We start from the raw sequence: 13,394 nt of genomic DNA on the forward strand, positions 1-13,394 counted from the left end.
CACCATGCAGCTTGCTTTTTATCTTAGAAATAATTTAGTTACAGCGAATTTGATTTAACTACTTAATCACTGAATTAATAACATCAAGGACCAGCATGTTGCCTTTATCCAGAAAAGTGGTCACTTCTTCCTATTCTTTTTTTTCTTATTCCTAAACCAGTTACCCATAACAGACATTTCTCGGTGTACTAAAAGAAAGTTTTATGCTTCATGAATTAGATTTGAGTTAAGAACCCTTTTACCAATGTAAGGCCTACCTATATTAGGTCTCATTTTTGTCTTTGTTCCAGAACATCTGTAGGGGATGTCTTTGTATCACTCAATTAAAGCCATTTTTTTTTCTTTTTTATTTTAGGGCCATGCCCGAGGCATATGGAGATTCCCAGGCTAGGGGTCGAATCAGAGCTGTAGCTGCTGACCTACGCCATAGCCACAGCAATGCGGGATCCGAGCCGCATCTGCCACCTACACCACAGCTCAGGGCAATGCTGAATCCTTAACCCACTGAGCAAGGCCAGGGATCTAAGCTGCATCCTCATGGATGCTAGTCAGATTCGTTAACCATTGAGCCACTATGGGAACTCCTAAAGCCTATTTTTAATATCACTATCATTTCCCAGTTATCTTCAAAGTTTCTAGGCCTAACCAATCAAATGATCAATTGAGTTGCCTGATGGGTGTTATGCAGTAGCTACTGGTTTGCCATGTACTAGTAAACAGCAGTCCTTTAGTCTAGTTACAGCACCAGCTTCCCAAATGCTCTTGATTCCTGGTTGGCTCCCTCTACTCATTTCTATGTCCCAGACAAAGTGGTCTCTCAGATCTTAGGCACATCCGATTATGTCACCTTTCCACGTAAAATCTTTGACAATGTTTTGGGAAACAGTTGGGAAAATTTGATTATCAACTCAGTAAAGATACTTTAAATTATTATTAATTATTAAATAATAATAATTATTAAAGACTCATCACCCTAGGATAGGCAATCCATAAAGAGAAGTAAATTACATTCTTCCTCTCTGTCTCTCTCTCCCTTTCCATCCCTGACCCTGACCCAGCCTGTCTGTGCCTGTATTTTCCCCGCACCTATCTTCTCACTCTTCTCTCTTTAAATAAACACTTAATTGCCTCCCCCCCCCAAAAAAAAGAGGGAGAAAGAGAGAGAAGTTAATTAGAAGTTACAGGGGCTAGGGGAAGGGAGGAATAGGTAGTTATTGCCTAATGGTTACATAGTTTCTGTTTTAGATAATGAAAAAGTTTTGGAAATAGTGTTGCTGGTTGCACAACATTGTGAATGTACTGAATGCCACTGAGTTTACACTTGAAAATAGTTTAAATGGCAAATTTTGTTATATATTTGGCCACAATAAAAAAAATTTTAAGCCATTGTAAGTTAGAGATATTACTTAAAATTTTACAAGAGAAATGACATGATATTTGGGATTTTCTTTAGCACACCCAATAGTCTCAACAACAGTGAGAATAATAAATGAAAAACATTTGCAAAATGTTGAAAACTATTGAGGATGTATTTTTTTCATAATAAAAGATTAAAAAAAGGTCTTTTGGAAGCTGTTATGTCCCACCTACTCAGCCTGACATTTGATATTCTTTGACAGTCTGTCCCTTCCCTTTCTCCGCTGCCTCAGCTCTGGCTTCTCAGTCTGTGTGACCTACTCCCAAGGCAGCTGGGCTGTGCAGTGCTCAGTGCTCAGTGCTCAGGCAGCCTCTGTGCCTTGGCACTGGCCTTTCAATTCTGCTTTCTCCTTCTTCTGTGGCAAAGTCCCCCTCATTCTTTAAGACTCAGGTCTGTCTCTGGAGCCTTCCTGGACTTCTCCAGGCAGAGATTTCCCTTTTTTGGGTTCCTACAGTGTAGTGTCCACACTCCTAATGCATCTTATGCCTTATGTTCTGGGATTTTATTTATGTTTCTGCTCCCTGCTAACTTGTAACATTCATGAAGGCAGAGGAAACTTAGTTTGCACTTTAAATCTTTCTGAGCTCTATGAAATTTTGTTGCTATTATTTTAGTTGTGGGCATTAAATACTTTTTAAAGGAGAATATTGAGAGGTAGGACTGTGAATACTAGTTATAAATATCGAGTTAAAAAGGACCTTAGCAAATTACCCATAAGCATATTGGTCTCCTTTTCTGGACGTGTTTTCTCTGCTTGGCAACTACTACGTTTCCAGCATCTTCCACTGGGTATTTAGTAAATTATTGCTGAATTTACAGACAAATCACAGCCTTTCTTTCTACAGTTGGAAAAAAAGCCAACAATCTAGATTTGGGTGTGGGGACACACACTTTTTAGAAGCAATAGTTAATTTTCAGGCTTGGTTTGTCAGAGCAGCAAATAAGTACCTGGAGAGAATCACCCGTGCAGCGAAGTCGGCTCCATGGGTGAGCGAGCTGGGGCTACAGCCTGTCTGCAGCACACATCTTGCCAGGGGGTGGCGCCAGGCGCTCACAAACTCTCCCCAAGACTGGCAGGCCTGATTTTACCCTTTGAGTGCAGGGTGGGAAATAGGAATCCTCTACTATTTCTAGCTTCTTTTCTAACTTCTTGATGCCTACAGATGCTTGGCTGAAAGAATAGGAGTTATAGGCAATAATATCTAGAAACTAGGGAACCTTGTTAGAGATAAATGTCCAGACCAGTGCTAGGTATTTACTGGGAACACTGTTGGTGCTTTTATCTTCTAGCTTGAGGTTCTGATTCTTGTGCAAGCCTCAGGCACCCAGGGAAGATCTACACTCTGTGCTGTTTATAGGTCTTTTAGTTTGGATATAGATTGAGAACAGATTTTCATGTGGGGAAGAAGAGAAAAAAAAAAAAAAAAAACCATGACACCCTGGGCCATGCACATGCAAGAAGGAAGAAGACGGCTCAGTCCTGAGGGCAGCCTCTTCTGATTTTCTACATGTGTTCAGCCACAACCATCACTCCTAACATTTCCAGTCAATAAGCAAAGCCTGATTGTGAATAAGTACACAGTTTGAGGAACGGTTGGAAATTTATAGATTTGATGATCATATTTGTACAGTCCTTAGACCATATAATATGACAACAGGACATAATATTTAAAATCAAAAATGTTGGAAAATCCAGGACTCTCATATGGGTGGTTCTTGCTCCGAAGTATTGTTACATAATCCATTGGTCTGAGGCTAGGGTGGGGGAAGGGTATCACAGATTTTTTTTTTAGACAACTGAGTTTGTAAGGTGGTATCAGATGGTGATGCTATGAGCCAAATATTATGAGTAGACAAAAAATGGGATGAATGTTCAGAAGAGGAAGAAGCCACGCTGGCTGTGGTAATAGTAAAACAACGGTAATACCTGGTGTATAAATGTTTATTGCATTTTGCCAATAGTACTTCACATTTGCATAACATTTCAGAGTTTCCAATACACTTTCCTATCATTTGTTCTCATATGCCTTCATTAAGTCTTCACAACAACTTGAGAGTCAAGTATTATTAAATGAGATAAAATATATAAAATACTTAGGACAATGGTTAGTATGTAATGAATGTTTGCTATTATTATTAAAATCATTATTAGACATATTTTTTATATGAGAAAACTGAGGCTTAGAGAGGCTGTTACTTGCCCAAAGTCACGTAGCTGAGAAATGGTCAAACTAGGCCTGAACTCAGCTACCCTGGCTATTTCTAGACTTTTCTGCCTTTTCCGAAGCATGAAGAGGGAGTGTTTAAGCTGTGCTTACCAATATGGGCCAAGTTTTGAGGCAACCTTAGCAGAAAAATCTCTGATGAAGTCTCCTCAGCTTCATGAGCCCTAGTTGACTGGTGGATGGGAATTGCTGTGGGTAGTCTGTGCCTTGAGTCAGAAGAGTTAAATACAGAAGCCTCTACTCATTTTAGCAGTAAGGGGAGATGGTTCATTGCCTGGTGGATCAAGGAAGCTGCAAGCCATTAAACTCACATAGATCCTCAGCTGCTAGTCTTGTTAAGAAAATGTTACAATAGGGGGAAATTGACAACACAGGCACCATAGATATTTTTAGTCTGGGCTTCAAGGATGTACATCTTGGGATCTGTTTAGCTGTGAATTGGATTGATTTGACAAGATTGGCAGTCTCAAAGTCCTTACTAAGCACCTTCTCTGTGCCCAGCCTATGCAGGGGACTATGGGGGAGGTGGGGGTAACCAAGGGAAGTGAAGTAACTTTCTCAAGCTTTCAAACACTGGAAAATGATATAATCATTTTCTTGGATGGGGGGCAGTGTGCCAATATCAGTAAAAGCTATGTCTCTTCCTTGCACCAGCAATTTTGTAATAAACTATTTATCCTTCTGATGTACAATTTGGTATCTATAGTTGATAATACTGTATTGAAGAGTTCCCGTCGTGGCGCAGTGGTTAACAAATCTGATTAGGAACCATGAGGTTGTGGGTTCGGTCCCTAGCCTTGCTCAGTGGGTTAAGGATCTGGCGTTGCCATGAGCTATGGTATAGGTTGCAGACGTGGCTTGTATCCAACGTTGCTGTGGCTCTGGGAACCTCCATATGCCATAGGAATGGCCCTAGCAAAGGCAAAAGGACAAAAAAAAAAAAAAATACTGTATTGAATGCTTGAAATTTGTTAAGAGAGTAACATATACACACACACAAGGTACTAATGTGAGGCGATGGGTATGTTTATTAATCTGATTGTGGTTATGCTATTTCACAAAATATACATATATCATCATGGTGTACACTTTAAATATTTTAATTTTATTTGTCAATTATACTTTAGTAAAGTTGGAAAAAATAATTTATCTTATGGATATATTCTTAAATGTAAGCCATTGCAGCTCTGTTTATAATAGCAAAAATAATCCCCAAACTGGAAATCTAAATGCTCACCAGTAAATATTGGTTAAATTACTGTATGACCTTCAAATGGAATTTCATGCAACTGTTTAAAAAAAGAAGCCTGTCAGTATATGCTGAAAGCATATCACTAAGATGTAATTTTTTTTTGACTGTACCTGTGGGATGTGGAAGTTCCCAGGCCAGGGATTGTGGCCTGTACCACAGCTGCTACAGCCAGATCCTTAACCCACTGCACCACAAGGGAACTTCCTAAGATGTATTTTTTTAATTGAATGATAGCTGACTTAGAGTATTATATTAGTTTCATGCATACAACATAGTAGTTTGATATTTTATATATTATTCTCTATACAAAGTTATTATAAAATAAAATATTAAATGGAAAGATATCCTGTGTTCATGGATTGGAAGAATTAATGTGTTAAAATGTTGATACTATCCAAAGGACTGATAGGTTTTTAAGTGCAATAAAAAATTAAGGTTTGAAAAAGAAGAGAAGCTTCCTGTCATGGCTCAGTGGTCATGAACCTGACTAATATCCATAATATCCATGAGGATGCAGGTTCGATCCCTGGCCTCTCTCAGTGGGTTAAGGATCTGGCGTTGCCATGAGCTGTGGTGTAGGTTGCAGACATGACTCAGATCCCATGTTGCTGTGGCTGTGGTGTAGGCTGGCATCTGTAGCTCCAATTCGACCCCAGCCTGGAAACTTCCATATGCCTTGAATGTGGCCCTAAAAAGACCAAAAAAAAAAAAAAAAAAAAAGAACTTATATAGTATGATGCCATATGTATGTTTGAGGCATATATGTATGCAGATATATATGCATGCATTTTCCCCGCACTGGAAGGATATACTTACAACTGGTAATGGGGAGTATATGTGATGAGCAAGGAATGGAAAAGGAGAAACTTATTTTTCATTTTATCCTCTTAAGTGCTTGTGAATATAGATCGGTTTAACCATGTGACATACTTTTTTTTTTTTTTTGAAAAATGTGAGCCACTTGCAACATAGCCAAAAAAGTGTACAGCCAGGAAACCCACCCAGACTGTGCATCCAGAACCCCTCTGGCTTCTAGCACACAGCCCCTAACAGTGCTTTCTTAGAATTGGGAGATAATTCTGTCACTTGCTTGTGAGTTACACAGTTTTTCATGAAAATACCTGGGATAATGTGCTCATTCTCCAAAAGAAGGCTCTGTGCCCCATCACCTGCTATCTCGTCTCCTTTTTTATAAGATTTCGGCTCAGTCAAGAGAGGCCAGTAACCCAGAGCTGGGAAACACAAAATAAGATTTCCAACAGGACAAATTACCTTAAGGAAAAGGCATTAAGATCATTGGAGAGATGGGGGTGGGGAAAAGGCATGAAAACAGTATCATTAGCCAACTTGGTCAACAAGCAGGTGCAGGAAGTGGCAGATAAAACACAGCCAGAATTTATAAATATACTTCAACATCAGTGTTCAAAACCCACAAACTAAATGAGTGAATTTAAAAACTTGGCAGCACCTAAGCACCTAGATATAAACTCTTAGTTCTAAACTTAACTCCTATGAACTTTTCTGTGATTTGAGTGTACTCTTTAGCTGCTCTGGGTTTGTTTCTCCATTGGTCAGATGGACAGTACTGTGTGTTGTGGCTGCTTCACTGAATTATAAGGAGCAAGTAAGGCAAGGAATGTGCTTTAAAAATGCAAGGCGTTTTTATATAGAATGAGAGGTTATTGCTAATGTCTTTGAGACTTACCTCACAGAAGGAGAGCTATCTTGAGACAGGAAGATGGAAGGAAGCATCAGGAAGCATTGCTGGTAACAAGGTAGACACACAGTCACCAGTGTAAGGACGGAACCTCATCGGATCATTTCCTCCATGTACTTCTGTTTATAGTCGTGGACAGAGCCCTGCAGAGTCCTGAAGATCTGCAGAGCCATGATAGTGCCATGCAGAGATTGTTATTTAAACTCATAATACGATGCAACAGTAAAAAGGATGGGGTACACTGCAGTGCCCTTGCCTGAGGGGCTTGCTGAGCCGTGAACATTGAACAAGGTCCTGGAAGCAAGCTGATGAAGCTTAGTAAGGAACTGGGGCAGAGGTGGGGGGATGGACCTCAGTGATTCAACTGCAGGATGGCTGAGTGCCTCTGAGGAGCAATTTGAGGGTAGCCAGGGACTTTGGATAGGACAAATGACAATTTCCTAGAACAGACTGTTCCAGGACAGAGAGAGGAAAGGAAGTAGCCTGGCCTCATCCCGGGTAGTTCGTAGGAAGTATGTATAGTGGAACGAGTGCTCACCACATCCAGTCCCTTTTGAGGGGAAGAAGGAAAATGGGAAAAGAAACATACAATGCAGCATACATGACAAGTCAGTTTTTGTAATGGTGGGAATGAAGACAGAGAGAATGGATGAGTGGAGGGAGACAGGGCTGTGCAGCATCGATGGCAGTGGACTCAGACTTGGGTGAATATTGGCTCTGTCGCTGACTTGCCAGGTGACCTTGAATATGCCATTTTCTTCCTCTTAGTTTCCTCATCTCAAAAATGAATACTTTTCTCCCTATCTCATAAGTTGTTTTAAGGATAAATGAGATGCTTTTGAAAGCAACTAGCACATAATTCCTAAAACATAATGTCCAATAAATGTTAATTTATCCCTTTGTTTTGGAGGAGGGCTTTTAAAAACCTCCAGTGAAACATGCTGTTTGAGGACCCATCATGGCTCAGCAGTAACAAACCCAACTAGTATCCATGAGGACACTGGTTCGATCCCTGGCCTCGCTCAGCGTGTTAGGGATCTGATGTTGCTGTGAGCTGTGGTGTAGGTCACAGACACAACTTGGCTCCCACATTGTTGTGGCTGTGTTGTAGGCCAGCAGCTACAGCTCCAATTCAACCCCTAGCCTGGGAACTTCCATATGCCTCGAGTGCGGCCCTAAAAAGGGAAAAAAAGAAACATGCTATGTGAAATTTCAACCACTGGGAAAGCAAGCCCAACATAGCTAACAGGTATGTGTGGAAAGGCCCTTTTTACAGATGAAGAATCAACCTAAATAGACAGATAAACTCTTACGGGGGAGTTTCCACTGCGGCAGAGCAGGTTAAGGATGCAAGTTGTCTCTGCGGCAGCACAGGTTCGATCCCTGGCTCAGTGCAAGAGTGTTAAGGATCTGGCACTGCCAAGTAGCATAGGTCACACCTGTGCCTTGGATTCAGTCCCTGGCCCGGAAACTTCCACATGCCACAGATGCAGCAAATGAAAGAAAGAGAATTCTATGGGAGGGAGGGTAGTGAAGGTCAAAATAGCAATGGATATAAATATAAGCATAAATATAGTCTACTTACCAGCAGCTATAATGTGAGGTTCCTCCAGATCTGTGACAAAATGGGAACTATCTCAGCTTGACTCATTCTCTCAACTGCCTAGAAATACAGGATAGGTTTTGTGTTCAATTATAGTAGCTTTCCTCAGCTCCCCATCCTCTTTTTTTCTGGTATAATTAACTCTCCTTCATTCATTGATTGTTGGTTATATTTACTTTTTAAATTATTAGTTGCCTCAAGTCTTTTTTGGAAGTATGAGTATGAAGTGGTAAAATGATAACAGTTTCTTTAGAAACTAAAATTCCAAGGGTGGAAACCAACTAGAAGATCAGAGTGAAAAAGATAAGGAAACTGTAGAGATGTATAAAATTGACCTAGTCTTTACTAACATTAGGGAAATTCCTACTTCTAGACTTCTTTTGCAGCCGAAAGGCCAAGGATGTTATCATAAAATCACAAAACCTGAGAGTGAAAGGCCTTTTGGTTTCTTTTATGGGTGAGCAAGTTGAGCAAAGTGGGGAGGTAGTGGTTTGCTTGAGGCTTTCTTATGGTGACCCGATAGCAGACTTAGTTAGACTCTAACCCTTACCCTGGTCTCTTGACTCTCATTCTGGGGTTCTGTCTGCTGTAGTTCTCTTCTTGGTGAGAGTGGCTTTCTGACCTCAAACACCTATACAAAATTAATTTGTATGCTTTTTTTTTTTTCCTCTTTCCAGGGCCAAGTGCTTTCGGGGCAAAAAAGTCCTTGGAGATTATGACATCAAAGTGGAACAGGTAACCAGTCTGGAGCCCAGGTTGCATCTGCATCACCCTTGTTCCCTCTGGACATTCCAGAGTGAGCCATCTAGTTCTGCCAAGCAGAGAACAATGTCCATCACTAGCTTCCAGGCTCTCTATCTCCTTCCCCGACCCTTTCCAGTAATTCTGTCTGTGAGACTAAGGGCTGCATCTTTCAGCTGCTCTGACTTCTTTTCATGGTTCTAGTGTCTGTAGAGAGGCAAGCAGTGTGACTCTTTGCGTTCTTTGGGGGCGCAGGGTTCTCAGGCAGAGGGACACTTGAGAGGAGTGTCTTCCTGAAGCATGGCCACACCTCTGTATTGCTGGTGGCATGGTCTTCCTGGGTAGACGCACATTTGCCATTCAGGTGTGTGGCCTCTAGCAGTGCCTCATCTGGGCCTGAAGCTACCAACACTTCAGAGAGAACTTAGAAAAGAACACCTCCTGTTTTTAATGCAGTTAAGTCCTGAAAGGCTCATTTTTTATCTTTCTCTATCCTTTGCTTCATGATAAATAGAAATTAGGTCTATTGGAGTGGAGAGGGGAGTGTCCATTTTAAGCAATGCATGTATTTTCTATGTAATGATCACAGTTACTCATCATTCCTTACACACTGTGCTGTCATTTACAAAGTACTTTTCCTATCCATCGTTACATTCAGTTCTTAAAATAACTTGTTAGATAGGCAAGGTTGATAAAAAATTATTCCCATTTTAGAGATGAGAGAAACTGTGTGCCTTAGTGAGAACAAGTGACTTACCTAATATCCTATGCATTTAGCTGGGGTCAGAGCAGAACTAAAATCCAGTTGCCTAAAACTAAAACTTGGTGCTTTTATGTTGAAACTGATGAAGGGCATGTTTGCCCCAGTTTGCATTCCTGCTCCGTAGAGAGGCAGCACAATGGATGCTGAGCTGGGCGTCGGAAGACCTGAGTTTTATTCTTGTCTCTGCCAACAATAAGTTTTGTTTGTCCAGAAAAGTCGTTTAACTGCTCCTTTAGTAAATAGGAATAATTATCTCTGTCCCTCCTGCCTCACGGAGTAGCTCTGAGAGCTAGATGACATCAGGTTTTGAACATGCTTTGAAAACTATAAATAAATGTTTGGTGGGAGGGATGCTGCTGCTGTTCTGTGAAGGACCTGGCAGAGTCAGTAGGAATAAACCCCTACTGTTATCTTTATTTTTTATGGTAGTAAAAAATATATGACATGAAATCTACCTTCTTAATCTTGTCCTGTTATTTTTCAGGCAGAATTTTCAGAGCTCAACCTGGTGGCCCATGCAGATGGGACCTATGCTGTGGATATGCAGGTGCTCCGGAATGGCACAAAGGTTGTCCGGTAAGGTCCTTTCTGTCCTCAGGGTCTCCAGAGTTACCATCTCTGGCTTGCAGAGGTAGTTTCACAGTCAAGTCTTGGAGTTGGATAGCATTGCTCTGTGTAGCATACAGAACTTGATGATGTGTGCTGGACAGAAGTGGTAGAAGAAGGCAAAGAGTGGTAGAGACCTGGATTCCAGTCAGAGGTGTTCCAGGACTCCAGTCTCGCCTCAGCCAGTGCAGTTGTGCTTTTATATCCAAATATATTTCTCCTGGAAAACAGGATTCCATTGGCTTAAAAATTTTTTGAAAACATTTGCTCTAGTTTAGCCTCCCATTTTACATTAATTTGCTTAGATTCACTCAGTGAGTTGGTAGCAGAGCCCTGTGTTCTAGAATTCTCTTAACTCCCAGCCCAGTGTTCCTTCTATATTCCAAATTCCTGGGAACTCATAAGTCTGATAGGAAAGCCTGGTATTGTGGGTGGAAGAAAAATTGCAATTATAAAGCACTTACATGCCAGGTGGGGGTGCTGGCTGGTTTATAAACATTGTTAAATGCAGTACAAGAATTCTGTGAAGGAGGTGATGAGGATTCCAGATGAAGGAAAATGATTGCCACAGTGTTATTCTTCCCAGGGGCTCAGCGTGGCTTCAGGTTTTCAGACAGTAGAGTCTTGCTCCAGGAAGAGTCTTCACTTCACCCTTTTCTCTACCTTAATCTGCAGTACACTGACACGGGGGCCTCCACTGTCCAACAGGACCTGGGTTCATGACAGGGAAGGCAGAGCTCAGGTGTCTGGAGCCTAATTTCAGGAAATGTGAGTTCTGCCATCCTGGAGATGGAGGTGGACAGAAAAAGAGATGTCTGTGCAGATGGGGAAGCAGCTCAGGGAGCTCCCACTGGAGAGAGTGGCAGACTCCTCCCACTGCAGATAGAATGAGTCATAGGGATGCCTGACACAGGCAGGTGGTGACCGAAGGGCCCATATCGGGGTACTGGGAGGGATCTGGCAAAAATAAGGCAGACCCTTCCAGAAACCAGCATAGGAACTCAGGAGCTGACCGCAAGTCCAGAGCTCAGCTCCTATAGCTGGGTTATAAGGTTTGGTCTCAGGCATACAGCTGGGGCCATTTTCCCACAACTAGAGCACAGGTAGGTCAGAGAACATGCCATACTGACTTGATGCTAAGTCCTGAGTGACCAAAGAGGGGTCCTTCTCCCCCCACTTTAAAAGCCTGAGCCTGGGCAGGGCTGGGGCTGTAGGTAGGGATTGGATGGATGCCTGGAGAGAGAACCAGGTAGGGCATTGCACATGTGTGAATGGCCTGTAGCCTTGAGGGCAGATGCTGCCACAGAATTGACTCTCTGGAAAGAGAGTGGGGGTAGGGGTCCTCCAGAGTCAGGGCATGAAGATGGGGTCCTTGGTTCTGTGGAGCAGCTGTGACTGGGAGCATTACTGGCTAGAGGTGAAATGCAGGGAGCCTTCCCATGCTTGGAAACACTTGGTACTCTCAGCACTTTCTGTAGCTGTTGCTCAACCTCAGTTCTATGAAAAATATTTGCACCTCTCCTGGGCATCCTCTTTGGAGGAATAACATGGGGAAATCTGGCATCTGTTCTCAGCCAGCCTGGACTCTTCTGGGGGCCTGATGAGGGCATTGCCTGTTTTTAAGGAGCACCTTTTAAGGAGTGAGATTAGGGATCTCCGTGGCAGGCAGTGACATCAGCCAAGTATGTTGTCTTTAAAGTCTGCTGGGAACCCCTTGGAGTACCAATTCTGGAGCCACAAGAGCTTCAGCTCTCACACTGCCCCGAAGGGATGGGGAGAATTCTTGTTCATTTAAGTTATGAGGGTCTAAAAGTATTTCTTCTCTCCTGAGGGCCTTTGCACATTTAGGAAAAGGCAGTGCCTGGAGTTCCCGCTGTGGCATAGTGGGAATCAGTGGCGTCTCTACAGTGCCAGGATGCAGGTTTGATCCCCAGCCAGGCACAGTGGGTTAAAGGATCTGGCATTGCTGAAGTTGCATTGTAGGTCACAACTGCACCTTAGATCTGATCCTGGCCCAGGAACTCCATGTGCTGCAGGGCAGCCAAAAAAGAAAAAAAAAAAAAATGAAGATCAAACTTAATCAAAAAAAGAAAGAAAGAAAAAGCCACTGCTTAACCCAGAGAAATAAGAGAATGTCAGGAATCTTTTCTTCAAATCTCCTTTGAGAAATGCCATACATAGTACTTCATTTCTTAGCCCATAAAAGAATCATAAAGATAAAATGAGGGGCTTGGTCCAGGTAGCCCTTAAGACTTTTCTCTGTTTTGGGCTTTGGAAATGGGAGACACAAGATCATGTATGACATGACATACTGGTTGATGGCAGACTGACTTCTGCATTCTCACCAGGTCCTTCCGGCCAGACTTTGTGCTCATCCGGCAGCATGCATTTGGCATGGCAGAGAATGAGGACTTCCGCCACCTGATCATTGGCATGCAGTATGCAGGCCTCCCCAGCATCAACTCATTGGAATCCATTTACAACTTCTGTGACAAGCCGTGGGTGGTGAGTGAGGTCCCTGTTCCCCAGGTAAAAGGGTGGAACCCAGGTCCTCTTTCTCCCAGAATCCCAGAGGCAAGACTGGCAATCCAGAGGCAGTAAGGCCAGATGAGAGGATGTGGGAGGAGCTTCAGATGGGCCATGGGTCCAGTAGGCTCTCACTATAGAGCATCATCACAGGCTGGACTGCCCTTGCAGCAGGCTGGACCTTTGGCCTCACAGCAAAGTCTCACAAAGATTCTGTGAAGAAGCCCTTATAGACTTAGAGGTTCTTGCCTTAGCCATAGGATACAGCAGTATAAATACCTGTTTCTTGGCTCTGAAAGGTCTAATCATTAGAAAGGCCTGAGGCCAGTAGGGACCAGGGGGATAGTCCATCTCAAAGGGATTTTAGTGTTAGAGTCCTACCAAGTGTTTAGCAACTTTACATTGGGTTCATCCACACACATATCAATCAGACACTTATATGCTCTGTAAGTGCCCCTTCATGGTAGAGATGTGCATATTAAAGAAGGAAGGTAAGGAGCATAAAACTACTCACTGCATGCTGCCAGCTTTTGAGATTTTCCTA

General features: G+C 42.5%; 1 protein-coding gene and 1 long non-coding RNA gene across 2 annotated transcripts in view; one reads left to right on the plus strand and one right to left on the minus strand.

The window, feature by feature from the left end:
• SYN2 (synapsin II) overlaps positions 1 to 13,394 on the plus strand; it is a 171,490-nt gene that overhangs the window by 114,479 nt on the left and 43,617 nt on the right. Inside the window, 3 exon segments of the mRNA XM_021069343.1 lie at positions 8,892 to 8,949; positions 10,203 to 10,294; positions 12,673 to 12,829. Coding sequence (XP_020925002.1) covers positions 8,892 to 8,949; positions 10,203 to 10,294; positions 12,673 to 12,829 — 307 coding nt within the window.
• LOC106505675 lies at positions 5,874 to 8,948 on the minus strand. The gene is made up of 3 exons (XR_001300300.2): positions 8,197 to 8,948; positions 6,600 to 6,772; positions 5,874 to 6,126 (listed from the first exon to the last, which is right to left on the minus strand). It is a non-coding gene; the product is annotated as an uncharacterized LOC106505675 (long non-coding RNA).

Source organism: Sus scrofa, chromosome 13, assembly GCF_000003025.6.
Source record: "Sus scrofa isolate TJ Tabasco breed Duroc chromosome 13, Sscrofa11.1, whole genome shotgun sequence".
Lineage (NCBI taxonomy): Eukaryota > Metazoa > Chordata > Mammalia > Artiodactyla > Suidae > Sus > Sus scrofa.